At 42.9% G+C, this 20,636-nt stretch overlaps 1 protein-coding gene and 1 pseudogene across 2 annotated transcripts in view; one reads left to right on the forward strand and one right to left on the reverse strand.

The window, feature by feature from the left end:
* Positions 1 to 5,358: 5,358 nt before the first annotated feature.
* LOC123256806 lies at positions 5,359 to 8,491 on the forward strand (annotated as a pseudogene).
* A 74-nt stretch (positions 8,492 to 8,565) lies between these two features.
* The window catches only part of RNF126 (ring finger protein 126), a 32,106-nt gene continuing 20,035 nt past the window's right edge, over positions 8,566 to 20,636 (reverse strand). Inside the window, exons 2-9 of one of the 2 annotated variants that reach the window (XM_044658678.1) lie at positions 16,922 to 16,980; positions 14,633 to 14,696; positions 12,466 to 12,641; positions 11,895 to 11,963; positions 11,718 to 11,787; positions 10,729 to 10,822; positions 9,618 to 9,733; positions 8,566 to 9,483 (exon numbers count right to left, since the gene is read on the reverse strand). In XM_044658678.1, the coding sequence (XP_044514613.1) occupies positions 9,334 to 9,483; positions 9,618 to 9,733; positions 10,729 to 10,822; positions 11,718 to 11,787; positions 11,895 to 11,963; positions 12,466 to 12,641; positions 14,633 to 14,696; positions 16,922 to 16,980 (798 nt within the window). In that variant the 3' untranslated portion in view covers positions 8,566 to 9,333. Of the gene's footprint in view, positions 9,484 to 9,617; positions 9,734 to 10,728; positions 10,823 to 11,717; positions 11,788 to 11,894; positions 11,964 to 12,396; positions 12,642 to 14,632; positions 14,697 to 16,921; positions 16,981 to 20,636 lie in introns of both variants that reach the window. The other variant, XM_044658677.1, reaches the window with a different exon arrangement.

Consider the following 20,636-nt stretch of genomic DNA (forward strand, 5'->3'; position numbering starts at 1 on the left):
GCCTAGCAGAGTTGCGAATGACTCTGTGTGGGGAGAGATAGCTAAGAGGCTGGATTATAAAGATGCCAAAGGACTAAAAATAGGAGCCAAATTTAATGTGGAATTAAGGTTTATGGTAGTGCAAGATGGGGGATAAGCTTGACTGGATGAGTTTGGGTAAAAAAAGATGTAGGGGCTTCAGGGTGAAAAGCGTAATGGGAATTAAGAGTGAGCCACAGCATCCAAAAAAGCAGCAATCTTAGAAGGTTGAGAGAAACTGAGTGCCCCCAAAGTGGGAGATGGGAGATAACACAGGAGCCCTGCTCTAACCAGAATACACCCAGAGCAACGGTTTAGTCCTGGGTGGCACTTGAAGGACGTGGACAAGTTTGAAGCGTATCAGGGATGGCGAGGGGCCTTAAAAATTAAGCCAGATAAGCCCCTAGGCAAAGATCTGGGAATTTTACATCTGAAGAGCAGACTTGGGGGGAAGGAGGGGTGGCAAGACATGTGATAACTGTCTTCGATTATCGAAAACCTGTCTTGTTAGGTCCTGGAGGGAAGAATTATGAGCTGTGGGTGGCAATTGGAAAGAAGTCGGTTGGGCTTCAAAAAAGAACTTCCTAATATTTCTCCAAATGGAATGGGATGCCTCCAGCAGTGGTGGGTCTCCCTTCATCCAAGGTCTTCAGAAGGTCACTCAGGGGATGTGCTGTTTTATAAGGATTCTTGGTCAGGTAGAAGTTGGACTACTTGGATTCTAAAATCCCATCCAATACTGACTGGTTGACTCCCTTCCTGGTCCCCAGTACCAAATGGTGCTATGGAGGTGGCACCTACAGCTGCCTGGTGCCACCTAGAGGTGGCATCTCAGATCCTCAGTCATTCATTGTAACCTCTTCCCCCATCCCACTATGTAAGGATTCTATCATCCCCCTGCAGACCTCTAGGGATGAGGCAATCCATTCTGCTGTGGAACACCTGGCTGTTAGTTTAGGCCCCCATCATCTTTTGTCTAGATTATGGCGATAGCCATTAAACAAACAAACAAACCAAAAAACCCTTATCGTCTTAGAAACAATTCTAAGACAGAAGGGCAAGGGCTAGGCAAATGGGGGTAAGTGACTTGCCCAGGGTCATAAAGCTAGGAAGTGTCTGAGGTTGGCCTTGAACACAGGTTCCTCTGACTCCACACCTTGCTGCCCCCCAATAGCCTTTTATAACTGGTCTCCCCGCCTGGACTTCTTTCCCCTCCAAATCATCCTCCACTCAGTTCTCAAGGTGATTTTCATCCTCCTTTAAGACTGGATCTCCCTCTCTCATCCAGGATGGGGTTGAGTGGCTACTCCTAGCAGGTCTCTGATCCCCACAGGAGCCGAGACCTGCTCCTTTTCTGAGCAGGGACATTCATCTCTCCTTGGGCAGCTTGGCTGTCCTCTCTTCCCTGAGGGGGTTCATTCTGCTGGGGTGGACTTAATGTCAGCAGTCGATTTATAGGCTTTGCTCACCACGACTCAGAATCCCCAAGCTTAAGCTATGCAGTAGCGCCAGCCTCTTGGGAACCAGAAGGGATGCACAAGCACAACCAGCCATTTTTTTAAGGCGTAGATCTGATCAACCCCCACCCCTTGCACCCCCAAAATGCAAACCGTTTCCTATGACCTCTGGGCCAGAACATACATTTTCTTTTGGCATTTAAAGCTCCTCATGCCCCAACCCATTCCTACTTCCCAGCCTTCTCATGATGACTCCCCACTCGCTATACATGGTCTGGTTGGACGGGTCTCCTTGCAGCTCCCCGCCACAAGGCACCATCTCCTGCGTCTCTGGGTCTGGCTTCCAGGTTCAGCTCAGATCACGCTTCTGCAAATCTTGTATCTCTCTTGATATCTCCCCGTTGTCTCCATCACAATATATAAGAGGGCGCCTTTCCCTGAGGTTCCACTTTTGGGGATTCCCAGAAGCAACACCCCTGCTGCAGTTTTGAGCAGCAGTGGCTGGTGTGGCCGGGGAACCAGATGTGGGGTCCACTTTTAGCCATCTTCATTTCTTTTTGGCGTGGGAGGGGGAGGCCACAGAGCTCCCACAGGAGGGACTATCATGGGGAAAGAGCACACATGCATGGAGTGGGCAGGTGTTCCCTTATATCCTTGGTCTCGGCCATCTGTAGCAGATCTTGGAATCTGTCCCCAACACAAACGGGGCCCTACAGTAGCTGCCCTTTGAAAGCAGGAACTAGGTGGTTTTTGTCTTTTTGGTATCCTCACCATGTGGGGCACATAGGTCTTCCTTATATCGAGACTAGATATGGCCTTTAACTCCCACCCCATTAGTCCCAAATCTGCTCTCTGGGGGCAGAAAAAAAAAACCTAACACATATTAGGTTTCCTCAGCCCAGTGATCACAAATCTTCAAGCTCAGCATGAGTTGCCTCAGTCCATCTTCTTATGACCCTCATTTAAAAAAAAGCATGCCGACCAAATGCAGTTAGAGGATGCTGATAGACGGGATGGCATAATGGCAAGATCCCTCAGCCTTTAATCAGGAGAACGAGGTTTCAGTTGATTCCCAGACTTTGGTGCCTCCAATCCCAGCTGACATTCCTAGAGGGCTCGTGCTACGGTGAAAAAATGCTAAGATTTGGGGCCTGAAGATCTTACAGTTGACCACTTGCTAAATGTGACCTTGGGCGAGTTCCTTTAGTTTCCTCTTGTGTCAGAGTTGAGACAAACTCCTTTCCATCTGAATTTAATAACTTGTCAGTCTTATTGAACATGACAAAGAGGGGAACCATGGTCTATCTGTTTTTTTCTAGGGCCCAAGTGGGGCCCTCCCAATAACTTGGAATTCTAAGAGGCTGTGGAATCGTGCGGATAAGGACTGCTTCCCTAAGGATTACTAGAAGAAGCCCTTCAATCCACCAGAATCCATATTGAATCTACTTGGCCGCAGAGAGCTGAACCAAGAATGACGGGAAGAAGCTGCAGAGAGGTCTATTTTGGCTGGCTGGACTTGCGAAAGGCCTTCCTAAACAATGAGAATTGTGCCAAAGTGGAAGGGGCAGTGGGCTCCCCAACCTTAGACATCTTGGAGTGGCTGCCTGCCAAACCTGTGTCAGGAGTGTGAGGGTGGGATGTCCTTTCATGGAAGGGTTGGCTGGACTAGAAAGGGACTGAGGCTCCCAACTCTCAAATGCTGTTGACAACACAAGAAGCAATGGATGTGGGAGTGAGGCAAACTTGGCCAAGTTATTTAAACTGAACCTCAAATAAGTTATGGATAAAGCAGGGCTGTATAACTCACACTGTTTTGAAGCTCAAGAGAGAAATCAAGTCGATGCTTTTTATAAATGGAAATGCACACTGAGGGCACCCACACACCATACTGACAGCTTCTAGTCTTGGATACTGGGTTCAGGTGGCAGGCAGGACCAGGGAGCGAGAAGGCAGAGCCAGAGACCTGACAACAAAGGGAGCGGGGCTGGGTGCGAGGTAGAATGATGACAAGGGGACTCGATGATGGGGCCTGGTTATGGTCTGGAGCAACCAGCAGCCAGTACATCTCTAAGACTTTTTGAGTATCTAGAAAAAAGAAGCCTCATCTCAAAGTTTCACCTGCACCCTCTGAAGGAGCAATCGATTACTTTAGGAGCTGCCCTCCTCCCAAACCCCAGTGTATCTTGGAGAAGCTGGAGGGCCGGGACAGGAAAGGAGGCGGTAAGGTAGAGGGTGAGGTATTAACTATATGGTTGTAGGCCAGATCTGATGAGATCACCAGGGTCAAACCTGGGAACTGAGAAAATACAAGTTCTATTGCAAGGCTCTGTCACTGTGTAACCAGAGACAAGTTAATTTTCCCTCTCCTAGCCTCCATTTCCTTATCAAAAAAAGGCTAAAACAATTGACTATCCTGATCAATGTTGTGAAAATCAAATGGGATATAGACAGCTAGGTGGCTCACTGGATTGAGAGCCAGGCCTAGAGACCGGAGATCATAGGTTCAAATCTGGCCTTAGTCACTTCCTAGCTGTGTGACCCTGGACAAGTCACTTAAACCACATTGCTTAGCAGCCCTTACCACTGTTTTGCCTTGGAACCAACACACAATATTGAATCTAAGATGGAAGATGAGGGTTTAAAAAAAATTTAATTGGAATGATGTCAAAAAGGTTTTGAAAAGTATTCTACATTAAACATATGAAGTAACATTATTAGAACAAGATTCTTTACACGGTCCCTAGACTGGGCTCTCCTGGGGCCAGAGTCAAGGAAAGATTGGACTAGGATGAAAGCTCTCTGTTCCTAGAAGTATGATCTCTGGGGAGGGGAGGCAGGAGGTAGTTTGTCAGAGAAACTAGTTAAAGCAGGTCTCAAAAATTCCTGGCTAATAGTGGGGAAGATGTTGGAAGACAAGTATTGATATATTTCTGGGCTTCTAGATGTGACCAAAGTAGCTGGCACTGAGAAGCAGTAGCAACTGAATTCCTCTAGGTTTTTGAGACTTGCTGACTTATGTTCCTGCTGGTGAATGGAACCAGGCCTACGATAAGTATTCAGATCTGGGTGACAGTCAGTGCTGTAGCTGCTCCAGGGTCAGATATAATGCTGAATGGAAGGAGCCAAGCATGGGTGGACTGTTACGCCTGGGAACTTCCCGGCATACAATCATAAAACTGCTTCTGATTTAGTAGGGGCCTTTGAAGGCATCTAGAATAGTCCAGTCTTATTCCCAAGGCTATTAGAATCCCCCCTCTAATACAGAATTTCACCTGAAGAATCTAGTCTTCTAAGTGATCCACTAATCTTCTCTCCAATATCCCTGACAATTAACCTCAGGTCTTTGCAATAACACCTCATGTAGTTGGCCAGTTCTGATATTAGACAGCCAGGTGGCACAGTGGATAAAGTACAGAGCCTCAAGTCAAGATCTCAGCTTAAAAATGACTCCAGACATTTATTAGCTGGATGATTCTGGATAGGTCTCTTAATCTGTTTCCTCATCTATAAAAAAAAAAAAAAGTGATAATAGCACCTACCTCCCAGGGCTGTTTTATATATAAAATGAGATAATTGGAAAGTGATTATCAGCACAGTAGCTAGTACATGGTAAGCACTAAGCTGTCAGACACCCACTAGCTAGGTGACCTGGGTAAATCACTTAACCTGTTTGCCTCAGTTTCCTCAACTGTTTCCTCAACGGTCCCAAAATTGGGACCATAATAGCACTTTCCTCCCAGGATTGTTGTGAAGATGAAACAGGATCACATCGTATTTTTGTGACTGAATATATGAAAATGTGATGTATATGACTGAGGTGATGGGTGATGAGGTGATGAGGAGAACAGGTGCAAGCTAGGAGTGGAGAATGCTGCCTTGGCCAATGAGTGTCCTGGAGACTTATTCTCAGATTGCTTCTGAGAATCTGATACACCAAAGGTCCAAGGAGGCAGAATGACACAAAGCTCTTAACTCAACAGTCCCAAAGAATGAACTATACAAAACTATTGAGCAGATGAAGACTATGGATTGTGCTGCTAAGAAGGTGATTAAAAAGAGCTCCGGCTCATTAAAATGACAGAAATTAGAGGAAGAGCTTCAAAAGAAGAACTAGCTGTTAGAGGCAATTAACAAGCAGTTGCATCTGAAGCTGACTGAAAGCCAGGGAGAGCTGAAGGTGCTCACTCAAAAAGTGGAGTTCCTGGAGAAATTTCAGGATAGCTACTTGGCAATTTTGGAGAGTGGCAATATTGATCCAGTTACAGGAGCCAACATCCTGGAAAACTGGCAAGAAACACTGAAATGTCAGAGGGAATCTGTACTGCTCTTGGAAAGTCTGAAAGAGTAATTGAAGCTTTTTAACCAGATGGAGGAGATACAATGAAAGTGAAGTTGAAGATGGAAGGAAAATCTGATTTCCTAAAAAAAACAGGCATTTAAAAACCAGGTAGTCTCACAGCCACCCTTCAAATGAAACAATTGGTAGCATTTTCAAAAGGGGGTTCATTCCTTCAACTAAGATTAAATTATAAGAACATTCTCTTAAGTTTTCCTAGCATAGGGCTTCTTAACTCTCCCAACTGAAATATCTTCAGAAAAAAAAGCTGGAATCTAGGTTAGTAACGAGGGGCATTCTTGCCTTCTAAGCATGTGCTGGCCAAGCAGCCAAGTATATGACTTGCTCATCTGTTAGTGGTCAGCCTTAAGGCCCAAGAAGGAAAACTGGTGCTTTGGGCTGCCTTGTTTTAGCTACCAACCATCAGTTCAGCTTGGAGGCAGAATCAGAAATTTAAACGAGTAATAGTACCAGGAAGAATCATTTTTGAATTTAGTGGTTGGGAATTTGAAATGTTAAAAAGTTTGTAGACTAAAAGGAAAGAGGTGGAGTCCCATGGTGTCAATATTCTGATTTGAGCCATTTTTTAAAAATTAGATCTTCCTATTTGGGTTTTAAGCGTATCTTATGGCATAAACTCTGACCCTTATGCTCCTTCCTTTTGGCTCCCAAATTTCTAAACTTGAAATAAAGTGGCATTGATTTCCTTAAACTTCTAAGAAGGGTAGGTTATAGGGATGATTAACATTTTCCTAAAATAACTGAAGAGTGGAGTTGGAATGAATTCATTACTGTGATCCTCTTGGTCCAAATCACCTGGTGGTCTTTGTTCTTTTGTTCTTTTTTAAGCTAAAATACATCTATAAATAAATATTACTTGGACTGAAAAAGAGAGATGTTTATAGAGAACTTAATACAATGCCTGGCATATAGTAGGTGTTATTACTATTGTTTTGTTTTATTGTTCATTTTTCATCTATGAACTGAAATGTGGCTCTTGAACTTTCTCCCATTGCTCTAAGTTCTGCCCTCTGGAATCAGACACTTCTTTTTTCCAAAAGATACTCAGAGATGTCAATTATTCATGACTCAAGTCTCTTCTCCAAGAAAAAAACGACCAACTCCTTCTACTGGTTGTGCTATGGCACAGTCTTTTGAATCATATCTCTGGCCCTCCTCATCAGGACATGGCTCGAGTTTTGTTCAATATCCCTTCTAAAACTGGGCCTGAAACTGAACAAAGTATTTCAGAAAAGGTCTGAACAATGCACACTATGGTGGGATTACCACTTTCTTCCTCCTGGCCAATAAGCAAGGTAAAAGCAGCTGCATCTCTTTCAGAAGGAGGGTTCTGGCTTCAGTTGGAAGCCCAAGTCAAATCTTGCTGCTCTATAAAAGGGCATAAAATCTGCTGGGTTGTCTTTAAGAAAGAAGGCATGGAATCAAGTGGCCTGGCTACTTCCTGAGAAGCTGGGCAAAAAGAAGGGTAGGATCAAAGGTTGAACCACAGGTTAAAATCTAAGAATGTCAGAAATCATCTTAAGTTCAACCACCTCATTTTACAAAGAAGAAAACTGAGGCAGAAAAAAGTAACTTGCCTAAAGCTTTTCAGAGATTTAGTACTATGTACAGATGGAATTAGAACCTCAGGTCTCCCCATTTTCAGTCCAGGTCACCTTCCATTACATTATACTATCTCCTTAAATGAGGGTTGATACTCCTTCCTCGGTTTCCACAACCAGTGAAACAAAGAAAGGATGTGTGAGCAAGTCAGCCTTTAGAAGTTCAGCAGAGGTCAACTGATGAAGCTTTATTAATTTTATCTACCAGTTGCCTTACCAATAACTTTCACTCACATCTTCTCAGCCTTCACAAGACTTAGGAAACCTAGCCCCCACAAGTTCTCTTCTGTCTTCTCAATGAACCATGGCTCTCAAGCCTCCATCAATCAGGGGTTTCTGATGGCAACTCTCTTTGCAGGTTTTTCTGCCATCTAAGCACTTGACAAGATTTTGCAGTAGGACCCATTTTGCTATAGGAGAGACGGGTTTGTGGTATAGTTTGGAGACAGGAGACATTAGTCTTATCAAGTCCACCTTGTTCAGCTTAGGAGTTTAAGCAGAACTGGATGCCTGAGGAGGGAGTGCCTACATGCAAACAGGTGCCTTGACCTCCTAATAAGAAGCCACGGTGGAGGTGCCTGGGGAAGGCAGAGGGGCCTCTCAGAACAGATGGGCCTCCCGGCCCCAAGACAAACACACACAACCCGACCAGGCTTGACAAGGAGTTGGCGTCTAAGGAAAACTCCAGAGCATCTGCTTCTCGTTTTGAAGTAGCTGTATTTTTAAATAGCTTTCAAGATACACATTTCTTTCTTTCTTAAAAAAACAAAACAAAACAAAACAAAACAAAAATCTGTAAGAGCAACTGACCACTAGGGCAGTTTCTTTTTGCTGGTCCTCGTTGTGGTCCCAGTCCCAGTGCTCGACGTAATTCTGAGCTCATCCGGGCAGTGAGGCAGGACAATAGGGCGAAAGGGGAAGGGGTGATTGGGGAATGGGAGAGATGTCAGGGAGAAGAGGCTGTGAGGAGGTTAAATGCCAGACCCAAGTGGGCTCTTGGCTTTGTTCCTGGGAACCAGGTATGGTGGAGGCTGGGGAGTGACAGCCTCTTGGGCTAGCAGCCAGACAACTGGGCTGCACTTGCCCTAGGAGAGTCTTACCCTGTTTTCCACAAATCATGCATCACCTCTTGTTGAGCTAAAACGTCCATTTATTTAATAGCAGTAATAATTTAAAATTATAAAAACCCTTTCCGTTGTTGAGCATTAGAGGGCGAGGTTATAAAGACAGACAGGATGATGGGAGAGAGGACAGCTGAAGGGGGAGTGGACAGTTCGCATGTTGGATGGCAATGAAACAGCCACACTCCACCGGCCTTCCCGCCTGGGAACATTGTCTTTATGTTCCCTCTGAGGGGGTTACAAAGGTTAGGGGGGCTGTTGGGGAGAAAGAAGAAAATGAAAAGTATCTCAAATCCACAACCACAGAGATGGCTTGGCCACATCCATCCTTCATTTCAAACAACCTGGTACCTGCTAGGATCCAGACTGATGAAACGCAGTTAATGTGACCTGGAGGCTTTATAAGCCAGCGCAGTGGTAGCCATCAATTGGCAGGAGAGACAGAGCTTCCCTAGAACCGTCAGATGAGTTGGGGACTGGCGGGTAGAGAGGGGGAAAAGGTCTAAAGGCCTTTGGTGCTTCCAAAGCTTGTTTAAAAAAAAAAAAAGAAAAAAGAAAAAGAAAAAAAGAAAGGAAAAAAGAAAGGTGTTGGGGTCTTAGGATCTCTCCCGCCCCCTCCCCCTTCCCCCCCACTCTGTCTCCTGGGTTCAGTGTGGGGTGGGGGAAGATTAGCTGCTCCCTCTGACCAGGAAGCAGAAGGGCAATGGACAGGGTAGGGTTGGGGGCAAAGGGGAAAGAGGGAAGAAGGTCGGGATGGTTGGACTGGCTGGTGGTGAGATTCACGAGTTGTTTGTTGAGTTTTCGTTACTTGGCGAACTGGAGGAGGAGGAGGAAGAGGAGGAAGAAAAATTCATTCCTGTCAGTCCCGGGGGATTTGTGGCAGTGTTCTGTCCACTTAAGCTTTTCCGACACACTGGGCAGGTATCATGCTTTGAGAAATGGAAAGGGAAAAGGAGAGAGAAAAAAAGAATTAATTAGAGCCTGTACCCAAATAAGAGTGAGGCATTAGGATGCTGGAGATTCTCCATGTAGGGGGTTCAGGCAGCCCCAGGTACCAACTTACCTGTTCCAGCCAGGGGACTATGCAGCCATCGTGGAATAAGTGATTGCAAGGTAACTGCCGGACATTCTCACCCAGCGTATAGTCATCTTTGCATACAGGACATTCTAACCCTGAACCTGAAAGCAGGAAAAAAGAGTCTAGAGGCCTCATAACTGCCTAATACAAGCTCTCAAGAATTGGGGGGGGGAAGAATCCCTCATTCTGCTAGCTTCCCAAGGCCTATTTCCATCATCCTACTGGGGTGGTTCAACAACACCATTTTAAACTCCCAGAGAATCAGCAGAGGTATTGATTTTGAAATAATAGCTCCTTCAATTTGTCTCCCAAATCACTGCCATTGACTTGCTCTATGAAAGCTAAGTCAAACCACTTAAAAACTTTCACAGGGCCCCAGAAACTTCCAAATGGTATAACATTAAGACTAGAAGTGACCTTGGCGATCCAACCCATTTGAAAAGGGTCCAAGCCTTTTACAGGGAGTAGGCTGAGAAGCAGAAATGAAGTTGAGGACTAAGAACAAGTTTCCCCAATTCTGGCCTAATGTTCTTCCAATACAGTAGGCTTGACTCTTCCAGACACCTGTCCTTATCTGCTTTAGAAGCTCTTGGGAGCAAATAAAAGAGATGACGTGGGAATGTCTCAGTAGCAAGCGTCCATCTATTAAACTGGGGTATCAAAATATAACCAAATATTATGTCTCAGTCAGTAAGCTGATGCTTTACCAGGGAGTAGAGGAAAAGGGCAATATGCTCCAAGTTAAAGGAAGGAGACAGAAAAACCAACACAACTATCAAGAACAGTTTCCTCCGACTTCTAGCCCCACTAAACTACCTCTGACAATGTTACAGATGAAAACTGGGCTCCAGATCAAAGAATAACACACCATCACAGACTCCATAGACCATCTGTCCAACTGAATTTTACCAGTGAGAAAACTCAAATGCTTAAAGGGGAGAAGGCCTTGCCCACGACCACCCAGAGTCAAGTTCAAGGCAGAGCCAGGACTGGACCCTTGCTCTCTCTGCTCCCAGGGCAGGCCCACTTAGCAGCAGCCCTAAGATCAGATTTCTGCCTCCAAAGTGCCCCTCAGGGCTACAGCTGGAGTACCTACCTACGTGTTCCTCTGTGACTTGTATGGTGGGAAGGGCTTGTATTTTCTCTTTGTCTGCTGGTGGGGGACCGGTGTTTTCAAACTGATTAAGGAGCTGAAAGACAAGAGGCGAGAGTGCCGAGATCCCTGGTCTGGGGCATAGCTTCCTTTGCCAGAAGAAATCAGTTCACTGAGCTCAATGTGTCTGGGGTCTTGCTTTTGGCCATGGATAGTAACTGAGGCAATCCTGCCACCTGAATCCCAGGGAAGGCCTCTTCCTGGGCCCTTCTGGAGTCAGTTTAGGCTCTGAAAAGCAAGGACAGATTGCCTGCCAAAGCCCTACAATCTGCTACATATCCTTTGCCCAAGTCTTTGGGAAAGCCTGCCTAGCAAAACAAAACACTATTCTGTTCAAGTTCAGGGAAGTGAGCTTCAGGGATCAGCTGGACTGGGCTGGGCTGACTTTTCCAATTTAGCTTAGGATGCATCTGCAATCTCACCCACTGAAAGGGGTGTTTTGGCTCAGCCTCTAGTTACCCAGGTGTTATAAAGAAAGAGGGCCAACATCTGTCTTTACAAATGGAATACGGTCAGACTTGAGGGCTAATTCTCAGGGGCCAAGGTAGTTTTGCAAAGAGAATTCCAAAGGGTTCAGACCGTTTGTTTTCAAACTACAAACTTTTCCTAAAGGAAAAGTTACTAAAGATAAAAGGGGACATGAAGGAACATAGCATGTATCTGAATAGTCACATTCTTTTCATGGGAAAAATAGGGAAGGATTTTAGTTTGGGGGAGGAGAAGGGGAAGTTGAAGGAAGGAGTCTTTTCCTGTCCTATGACCCCATAGCTCTTGAAGGCTCCTGGGTATTTGGATTCCATCCCCCGAAGAAAGCCCAGAGCCATAAGTCAGCAGGGCATAGCACCACCAGTGGGAAGCTGGGCTAATCCAGTGTGTCCCCAAAGCCTCTCCAGGGCAAGCAGGTAAGCCCTAGAGTTGACTCCGCTTTTTACCTGTGTAATGATCGCATCCAGGCCATTAGCACCCCATGCATAGTCCATTGGATTTGAATGCAAAACACCCCTTGAGAACACACAGAGAAGAAAAGATTGAAGGTTAAAATGGACTTAAAGGGGAGAAGAAAAGAGGTACAGCCATAAACAATTCACATCTGATAATTCTTGACTCACCAAGGGCCCAATCCCAGGTTTGGTATTGTTGCAGGTGCAATAATTCCATTGACCAATTGCTGAATAATCCTAAAAAAAAAGAAAAAAAAAAAGGAAAAATCAGATTAAGAAGGAAAAGCAGCCCAAAGAACCTTTCTAAAAGGCTAAAAATTTAAAATGAAGAAGAAAAATACAGTGGTATGATGGAAAGAACATTGGCTTTGGAATCCACACCTGGATTCAAGTCCTGGGTCTGAAATTTACCAGCAATGTGATCTTGGCCAGATCACTTCCTCTCTCTGGCCTGTTTCTTCATTGGCAAAATAGGAACATTAACACTTGTCCTGAATAACTCCAAGGGGCTGTACAAGGCTCAAATGTGATCACAAATATAAAGTGTTTTTGTAAATTGGAAAGTGCTATAGAAGTATAAACTATTATTACTGTGCACCCCAAAGGTGGGACAACACTGTACCAGCAGTTGGAAATCCCTTCAGATCTTTGCCTGATCCCCGATTCTCACCCTTCTAATGTTGGGACGCCTTCATGCCTGCCTGCAGCACGCCGTGCAGTGAGGCGGGCCCGTGGCTGCCGTGCGCCATAGCGGTGGCGGGACTGGTGTTCTCTCTCCCGCCTGTTCTCCGAGTCCCTGGTGTCCTCAGATTGCACCCCAGAGCCGAATGTGGGAAATTCAAAGCTGTCATCAAAAATCCCAAAGGCAAACTGGCCATAGCCCTGTGGCAAGGTGAATAAATGCTGATCCACATTCTACAGAGGGGGAGAGAAGGTTAGGTGAGAGGAGCCTGATGGGGTAGTGATCATTTTAACAATAAATTAAACCCAATAAACATGTTTTAAGTGCCTATAACATGTAAAGCACTGCATTGACAAGGGAAGATGACTAAATCTTAAGAGTTGGAAAGGGTCCGGAAGCTCCCCATATCCAGTCCCTACCAATGCAGGATTCTCACCCTTCAGGGAGGTGATCATCATCTGGCCTCTAGTCAACCATCTCCAGTGATCGGGCACACCTTGATTCTATAGGAGGCAAGCCCCCCACTCTATTGCTAGATGGCACTGACCTGGGGAAATCTGTCTCTTGGCAATTTTGTCAGGTTCTACTTCTGGGACTCTCCCAAGACCACAAAGAACAAGCCTAATTCCTCCTCCCCATGAGGTCCCTTCAGATAATTATAGACAGTTATCACAATCCCCTAAACCTTCAATTAAGTCTAACGTAGGTCTAATCCATGGAGTTCTAAATGCCTGTGGCTCCTCTGCATTTGTGGTTCAGAACTGACAGAGAGGATGACTCAGGAGAGAGTCTGGCAGTTTTTGGTCATAAGTAGTCTTGAAGGTAAGAACAGACCATTAGATTGCCACAAGGCAACTGTGAGTAGGAACACAAAGACAAAATCTAAGAAGTCCTGCTCATCCAACTGCTGGTAGTACAGCAAGGAGCTTGAGAAGCTGTGCAAGATCAAACTGAACAAGATTTCCATTCCACTTTCTCAAAAATATTCTCAGTCTGGCACTTAAGGCCCTCCCTATGCTGGCTGCTACCCAACCCTCCAACCTTATCTGTCACTGCTCTCCCACTGACCCTTTCACTCTCGACAAACAGAGGAAGCTCACTGATCCCTAACCATGCCTGAAACATTTCTACCCCCTAACACGACTTCGATGAATCCTTTCTTCACCAGCTCTCTTTATGTTGTCCCTCCCTCCCCCAATCTTTCCCTCCACCTCTTCCCTACTCCACTCTGCTTATCTAAATCCATCCCACTCTTTGGGGCCCAGTTTAACCAAAATTTCTTTGGAGCCCTTCCAGAAGCTCTTCATCTGTGTGACTCACTGGGCTTTAAGCCTATATCACATATAGGATTTGCCTTTGTGTCTATGTTCTATCTCTCCAAATAAATTATCAGTCCCTTGAATAATGAAGAATTATCCTTCTATGTGTCTCTATGTGTCCCCTGCACCTACATGCAGTAGGTTGATATCTGTCGATGGTGGTAATGATATGGAAGTGGTCATACAGAAAAGGGTCCTATGGCCTTGCTTCATTGCATCAATGAGATAACAATAACAGCTCACATTTCTATAGCACTTTATGGTTATAAAGCACTTTATAATTTACCGATGTTCAGAGAAAGGAAGTGACTTGCCCAAGGTCTCACACCTAGGTAAGCAACAGAGCTGGGACTCAAAGCCAGGTCTCTCCTGACTCCAAGTTAAAGGTTCTTTCCACTATACTGAGCTGTCTCTCCCTGAGACAGAGAGGAGGAGATAGGAGGACACTGTAGACAAATCAGAGCTGAGATCACAAATGTCAAGTCATTAAAACCTGCTAAACACTGAAAGTTGCCCAAGGTATCACACTGGTCTAGAATGGCCTAAAAAGTTCAATATGGCAAAAGACTTGTAGAAGAATCTTGGTCCTTGCCACCTGACAGGTAAGATTTTGGAACATGCCTGGATTTAGACATCCCTTAGCCAAACTATGATACATCATATATAGATTCATTATTAGAGGATGATACCAAGGGCATATAGGTGTTGGTTCTGAGTGAATGACTTTGAATGATTAGACACTTCATTTCCTTCAGGGGAGGAAAGGATGTATGTGTGTGTATATGCATGTGTGCCTTTCTGTGTCCATGCATGTGTCCATGTATGTACACTTGAGCATCTGCTGGCCAACTTGCCAGAAGGAAGCAGGGGGGTGGGGGAAAAGGAGGTGTCAGTTTCCTCCTTACCTCAAATGGTTGTCTGTTCTGATCCGTGGGAGCTGTAGCAGAGTTGGAACTATTTTCAGTATTTCTGAGGAGAACAATATCACATGTTAGAGGAAATTATGAAAATACCACGTCAGAGCAAACTGAATCTCTCTTTCCTTTCCTCCCTTCCCCACATTTTGTAGCAGGAGCTGTGGGATGATGGGAATCTTACCCAATACTAGCCCCACACAAGCATCTCCTACCACTTTGAACACTAGAATTATTTTTCCTTCTTTGGCCTGGACACAACTATTGTGATCTTTTTTGCCTGCTTTCTTATTCTTCCATAGTCTTCTCTCTCGGTTTTGTTTAATTCTTTGTTGCCTATGTATTTACTTAGCTAAATTTGACAGAATTAGAACTGAAAGGGATCTGAGGGGACCTAGTCCAATTAATACACTGAAGATCACAAATCTTTTCTATAATACCCTTAAGAAGAGGTCATCCAGACTCGGCCTAAATATGTCCAGTGATGGAAATAGTCATTCTCTCATAAAAAAAAGCCTAGTTAGTTGAGAAGTCAGCTCTAATTGCTAGAACCTATTATATAGAGCTGAAATGGCCTCCCATGATTCTGTTGCTCTTTCCTGCCTCCCCCCAACCTCAGGCAGAATCTGCTTTCTCTTCTATATGATGGTCCTTTAGCTAAGTGAAGATGGCAATCATGTCCTCCCACATTATCCACTTAAGGCAATGTCATTTCAATAAAAAACAAATGGTCAGCCTCACAAGCAATGCTACATTTAACTACCCCAAGTGTTCAAGTCCACTTAAAAGAATAAGGCCTTGCACCCATAAAGTTAGCCTTGGGAGAAGGTTGAAAAACACTTGGTGCTTAAGGAACCCCCCCCAAATTACTGAGGACTACTGAGAAAGCCAAATAAAATGCACTCCATTTTTGGTTAGGGATCCATCTTTATCTAAGGTGACGGGGAGTTACATCTTTTACCAGATATACCCAGACAACCAACCTCATACACATAAGCACCTTTGAACCTCACTGCTACTTCTTAAAGCTAAGGCCAAATTCAGAGGTCTGTGGCAATGTATGTGCCTCTCTCAGTTCTGTCTGCTAATTCCCCCTTACTCATTTCTGAGGGGCAGCTTCTTACTCTTATTTACTCTTATCTATTTAAGTCCAATCTTCTCGGTGCCAGATGAAGAAATTCAGGCTAAGAAAGTAGAAATGATTTGCACAAGGTCATACAACAAGGTAATGGCAGAATTGAGTTTAGGGTGCTAGACCTCCAACTCCCAGGCTTTTAAAGCTCTGTCTCCATTACCAAGCTGCCCCCACCTCTTGTCAGGATTGTGTGCTCTAGAAAGGTCAGGCTCTGCCTGGCTGCAAGGCCCTGATCCCTGATCTGCACTACTTCCCCTAGGCTCCTTACAAGTGCAAAGGGTCCTCATGTCAGGCCACAGTTCTGGTGGAGCTGGCACATGGCCTCTTCCAAGGGGAAGGGGGCCCAGAGGTGAGTTTTCATACACTTTTCTACACATAGCACAAAATGTATCCAATTTTCTTGGTAAGTTACACCTAGACTTAAATGGGCACTTTAGGGATGACTGGTCTATTAACTGAATTTGTTTCATTAAGAGACAAATTCAAAGAGGAAATCTGACCAAGTCTATCTTAATTCACTCATTTTGAAGAACAAGTTGGCTGTGCTGGCAGTCAAGTCAAACACCATCACACAATGTCAGAAGCCAATGTGATCTGAGGAGTCATCTAGTCCAGTTTTATTTCCAGAGTGGGAATTCTCTTTATAGCATACCTGGGAAGGGTATTTAGTGTCTGTCTGAAAAAAAGCCAGGCTCTGGGGTAGGCAGAGGGGGAAGAGAAGAAAAAAGCTGCTGCCTCCTTCTAGAGAGGGTCCGTCTCCTTGTTGGACAGCTCTATTTGTTAGCTCTTCCTCTTTGTTATTAAGCCTAATCTGCCTTCCCTCAACAACTCCTTTCCTCTAGAGCTCCCTCTACATGTAACATGTTTTATAGCCTGATTCTTAATACTAAATATGAAGGTGATCTGGGATTAATAGGCAAATGCTAAGTTTGGGAATTAAAGAAGCTATTGGTTTTGTGAACCTAGAGATTCTAGGCCCTCTTCAGAACTTGATGAGAGACCAGTAGGTCAGCTTCGGTTTCTAAGGCCAGAGGAAAGACATTAGAGCATCCTTAGCCTGAAAGCAGGACTATTTTTTCTTCTTTGTGAAAGGCTGTGAAAGAGAACCACCAAGTGGAAACCTTGACAAAGGGGAAGATAATGACCTGGTCTCTTCTGGAAGCTCTTCAATAAAACCAGACTCACACCTTGGGCAGATATAATCCTAGAAAAGAAGAGACACAGAAAGGTCAATGGCAAAGATAACAGTCAATATTAATGGAATCAACCGTTTCAGTTAACTTGAGTTGCCCTTTGTCTTCCCTTACCTAAGGCTTACAGAGGATCTGACATTCTGTTATGACAGATGATGGGCTGAATGGCTTTCAAGAAAGCTAGAGGATACACCTCAGAAGTCCGAAGAAGGCAAAGTCACTAAATCTGAGTACACATCTAGTCCAACCTTACACGAAGGAAATCTCCCAGAATATATCCAATAAATGGTCACCTAACCTTTGCATGAAGGCCTTCAAGGAGGATGATACCATCCCCTCTAGAAGTAGCCCATTCTATTTTGGATAGCTCTGGTACCAAGTTTTTCCCAATTATCTAGCCTAAAATGGCTTCTTTGCAACTTCTTCCCATTATTCCCATTTCTTCCCCTGGGGCCAACAAGTCTATTCTTTCCCCTGCTACCTGATATTTCCTTCAAATACTCTCTGAGAAAACTTGCTCAGGCTACATATGTCCACCTCCTTCACCTGATTCTTATGATCTGGACTGAAAGCCCATCTTGACTTGTCTCCTCTGGACACTGCAGCTTATTAAGGTCCTTTTGGATCCTTGGCCGACAATTTACTAGAATGATTTCTTTCATGAAAACATGTGAGATTGCCAGCCATTCCTGATCTTCAAGTCAGCACAAATGGGTTCAAGTTCTGGTCACTGTGTGACACTGGGCAAGTATTTAAACCTCTCTGTGCCTCAGTTTCCTTACTCATAAACTAGTAAAAACAAGCTACTATCCTGCTGCTTCAAAGGTGTACTATAGTGACTAAAGGAATCAATGGTTGTGAAAGCATTGTGTTAAGTATGAAGTTGTTTATATATACACACACACACACACACACACACATATACATATATATCCTTCTGTGTTTTAGAAATGCAAGGCATTTTCTAAAAAAAAAAAAAAATTGTACACAAATTTTTGAAAATCTAAAACCTATAAGATCTCACCTAAATTCAAATCCTGTAAGTTCAATAAGTGAGAGGCAGGATGTAGAATTCAATGTCTAATTTTTTTGACCAGTTTTGTTGATTCCCTCCCCCTTGTTATTTTACTTAAAAATATCTTTGTAGAAGAATACTTATAAAAATATTAACTGCCCAGATTAAAGAGGAACTAAAATATCTAAATAAGTCTATAAAAAAAAAAACACACCTTACCTTTTATCTTAGAATCGATACTATATTTTGGTTCCAAGGCAGAGGAGTGGCAAGGGCTAGGCAATTGGAGTTAAGTAACTTGCCCAGCTAAGGTCACAAAGTTAGGAAGTCTCTGAGGCCAGATTTGAACCCAGGACCTCCCATCTCTGGGCCTGGCTCAATCCACTGAGCTACCTAGCTGCCCCTAAGCCTATTTAAAAAAGAAAGAAAGAGGGGCAGCTGGGTAGCTCAGTGGATTGAGCCAGGCCCAGAGATGGGAGGTCCTGGGTTCAAATCTGGCCTCAGACACTTTCCCAGCCACTCTTCTGCCTTGGAGCCAATATACGGTGTTGACTCCCAAGACAGAAGGTAAGGGTTTAAAAAAGAAAGAAAGAAATCGAATAGGTCATAAATGAGCTTCCTAAGAAAAAAGCATCAGGGTCATCTGGGTTTACAGGTGAATTCTACCAAACATTTAAAGATCAACTAATCCCAATATTAAATAAGTTATCTGAAATAAAGGCAAAAAAGGAGTTCTATCAAATTCCTTTTATGAAACAAATATAGTGCTTATACCTAAATCAGAAAGAGCAAAACCAAAGAAATTACATGCCAATTTCACTCATTAATATTGATGCAAGAATCCTAATTTAAATACTAGCTAGGAAAATACAACAATATATCACAAAAATTATACCAGGAATGCTTTGATCATATCAATAACAAAAGTAACAAAAATCATCAGATTATATCAAGAGGCAGAAAATGCTTGACAAAATACAAAACTTACTCCTAGTAAAAACATTTGGAAGCATAGGTATGGGTGAATTTTTCCTTAAAATAAAAGGAAGTATTTACCTAAAACCATCAGCAAGATCATCTATTATGGGATAAGTTAGAATCCTTAAAAAAAAAAAAAAATCAGGCCTGAAACAAGAATGCCTACTATCACCAATATTATTCAATACTGTACTTGAAATGCTAGCAATAGCAATAAGAAAAAGAAATTGAAAGAATCAGAATGGGCAATGAAGAAATAAGACTATCTCTTTTTGCAGATGAAACAGCAGTATAGTTTTAAATCTTAAGCGATTCAACTACAAAGTTAGTTGAAAAAATATTTTTTGCCAAGTATCACTATATAAATCATCAGCATTTCTATATATCACTAACCAATGAAGTCTTACAAGAAAAAAAAAAGGATAGTAAGAGATAGTTCACTTAAAATAACTGTAGAAAATATAAAATACTTGGGAGTACATTTGCCAAGAGAAACACAGGAACTATATGAATAAAAGCATAAAACACTTTTTATACAAATAAAGTAATATATAAACAACTGGAGAAATTTTAAACATTCATTGGTGGACCAAGCCAATATTATAAAAATGACAAACTATTCAAATTACCTAACCTACAAAGTCGGTGTGATAGGAAATTCCAAAAAATTATTTTGTTGAGTTAGAAAAAAATAATAACAAAATTCATTTAGAAGAACAAAAGGTAAAAAATATCAAAGGAATTAAGGGGTTGGGGAGAATAAAGGAAGGCAGTCTAGTAGTACCAGATCTTAAACTGCCTTATATGACAGAATTAACAAAACTATCAGATACTGGCTAAGAAATAGAATGGTGGATCAGTGGAATAGAGTAGATATATAATACATAGTAGTAAATGATTATAGTAACTTGTATTTGATAAATATAAAAATTTAAGCTTTAGAAATATTTGGGGATAAGAATTCACTATTTGGTAAAAATTGTTGGGAAAACTGGAAAGCAATTTTGTATAAAGTAGGCAAACATAGGCATCTTACACAATTTACTAAGATAAGGTGAAAATGGATACATGACCTGAACATAAAAAGATATAAAAAATAAATTAGAAGAGGGGGCAGCTGGGTAGCTCAGTGGTTTGAGAGCCAGGCCTAGAGATGGGAGGTCCTAGGTTCAAATCTGGCCTCAGACACTTCCTAGCTGTGTGACCCTGGGCAAGTCACTTGACCCCCATTGCCTACCCTTACCACTCTCTTCCACCTATAAGTCAACACACAGAAGTTAAGGGTTTAAAATTAAAAAAACAAACAAACAAACAAATAAATAAATCAGAAGAACATAGAACATATTATCTATCATATTTACTGACAGAAAAATCTATGAATAAACAAGCGAGGCAGAATACTGTGAGATATAAAATGGATAATTTTTATTACATTAAATTTAAAAGGCTCTATAAAAATAATACTAATGTAGCCAAAATTAGAAGGGAAGTAGAAAATTGGGAAAAGATTTTTGTAGATAGTTTCTTGGATAAAGGTCTCATATCTCAAATATATATAGAAAACTTTGTCAAACTTAAAAGAATATGAATCTTTCACCAATTGATAAATGGTCAAAGAATATGACTACATAGTTTTGGGATGAAGAAACCAAACCTATATATAATCATATAAAA

The sequence above is a fragment of the Gracilinanus agilis genome, chromosome 1 (assembly GCF_016433145.1).
Source record: "Gracilinanus agilis isolate LMUSP501 chromosome 1, AgileGrace, whole genome shotgun sequence".
Lineage (NCBI taxonomy): Eukaryota > Metazoa > Chordata > Mammalia > Didelphimorphia > Didelphidae > Gracilinanus > Gracilinanus agilis.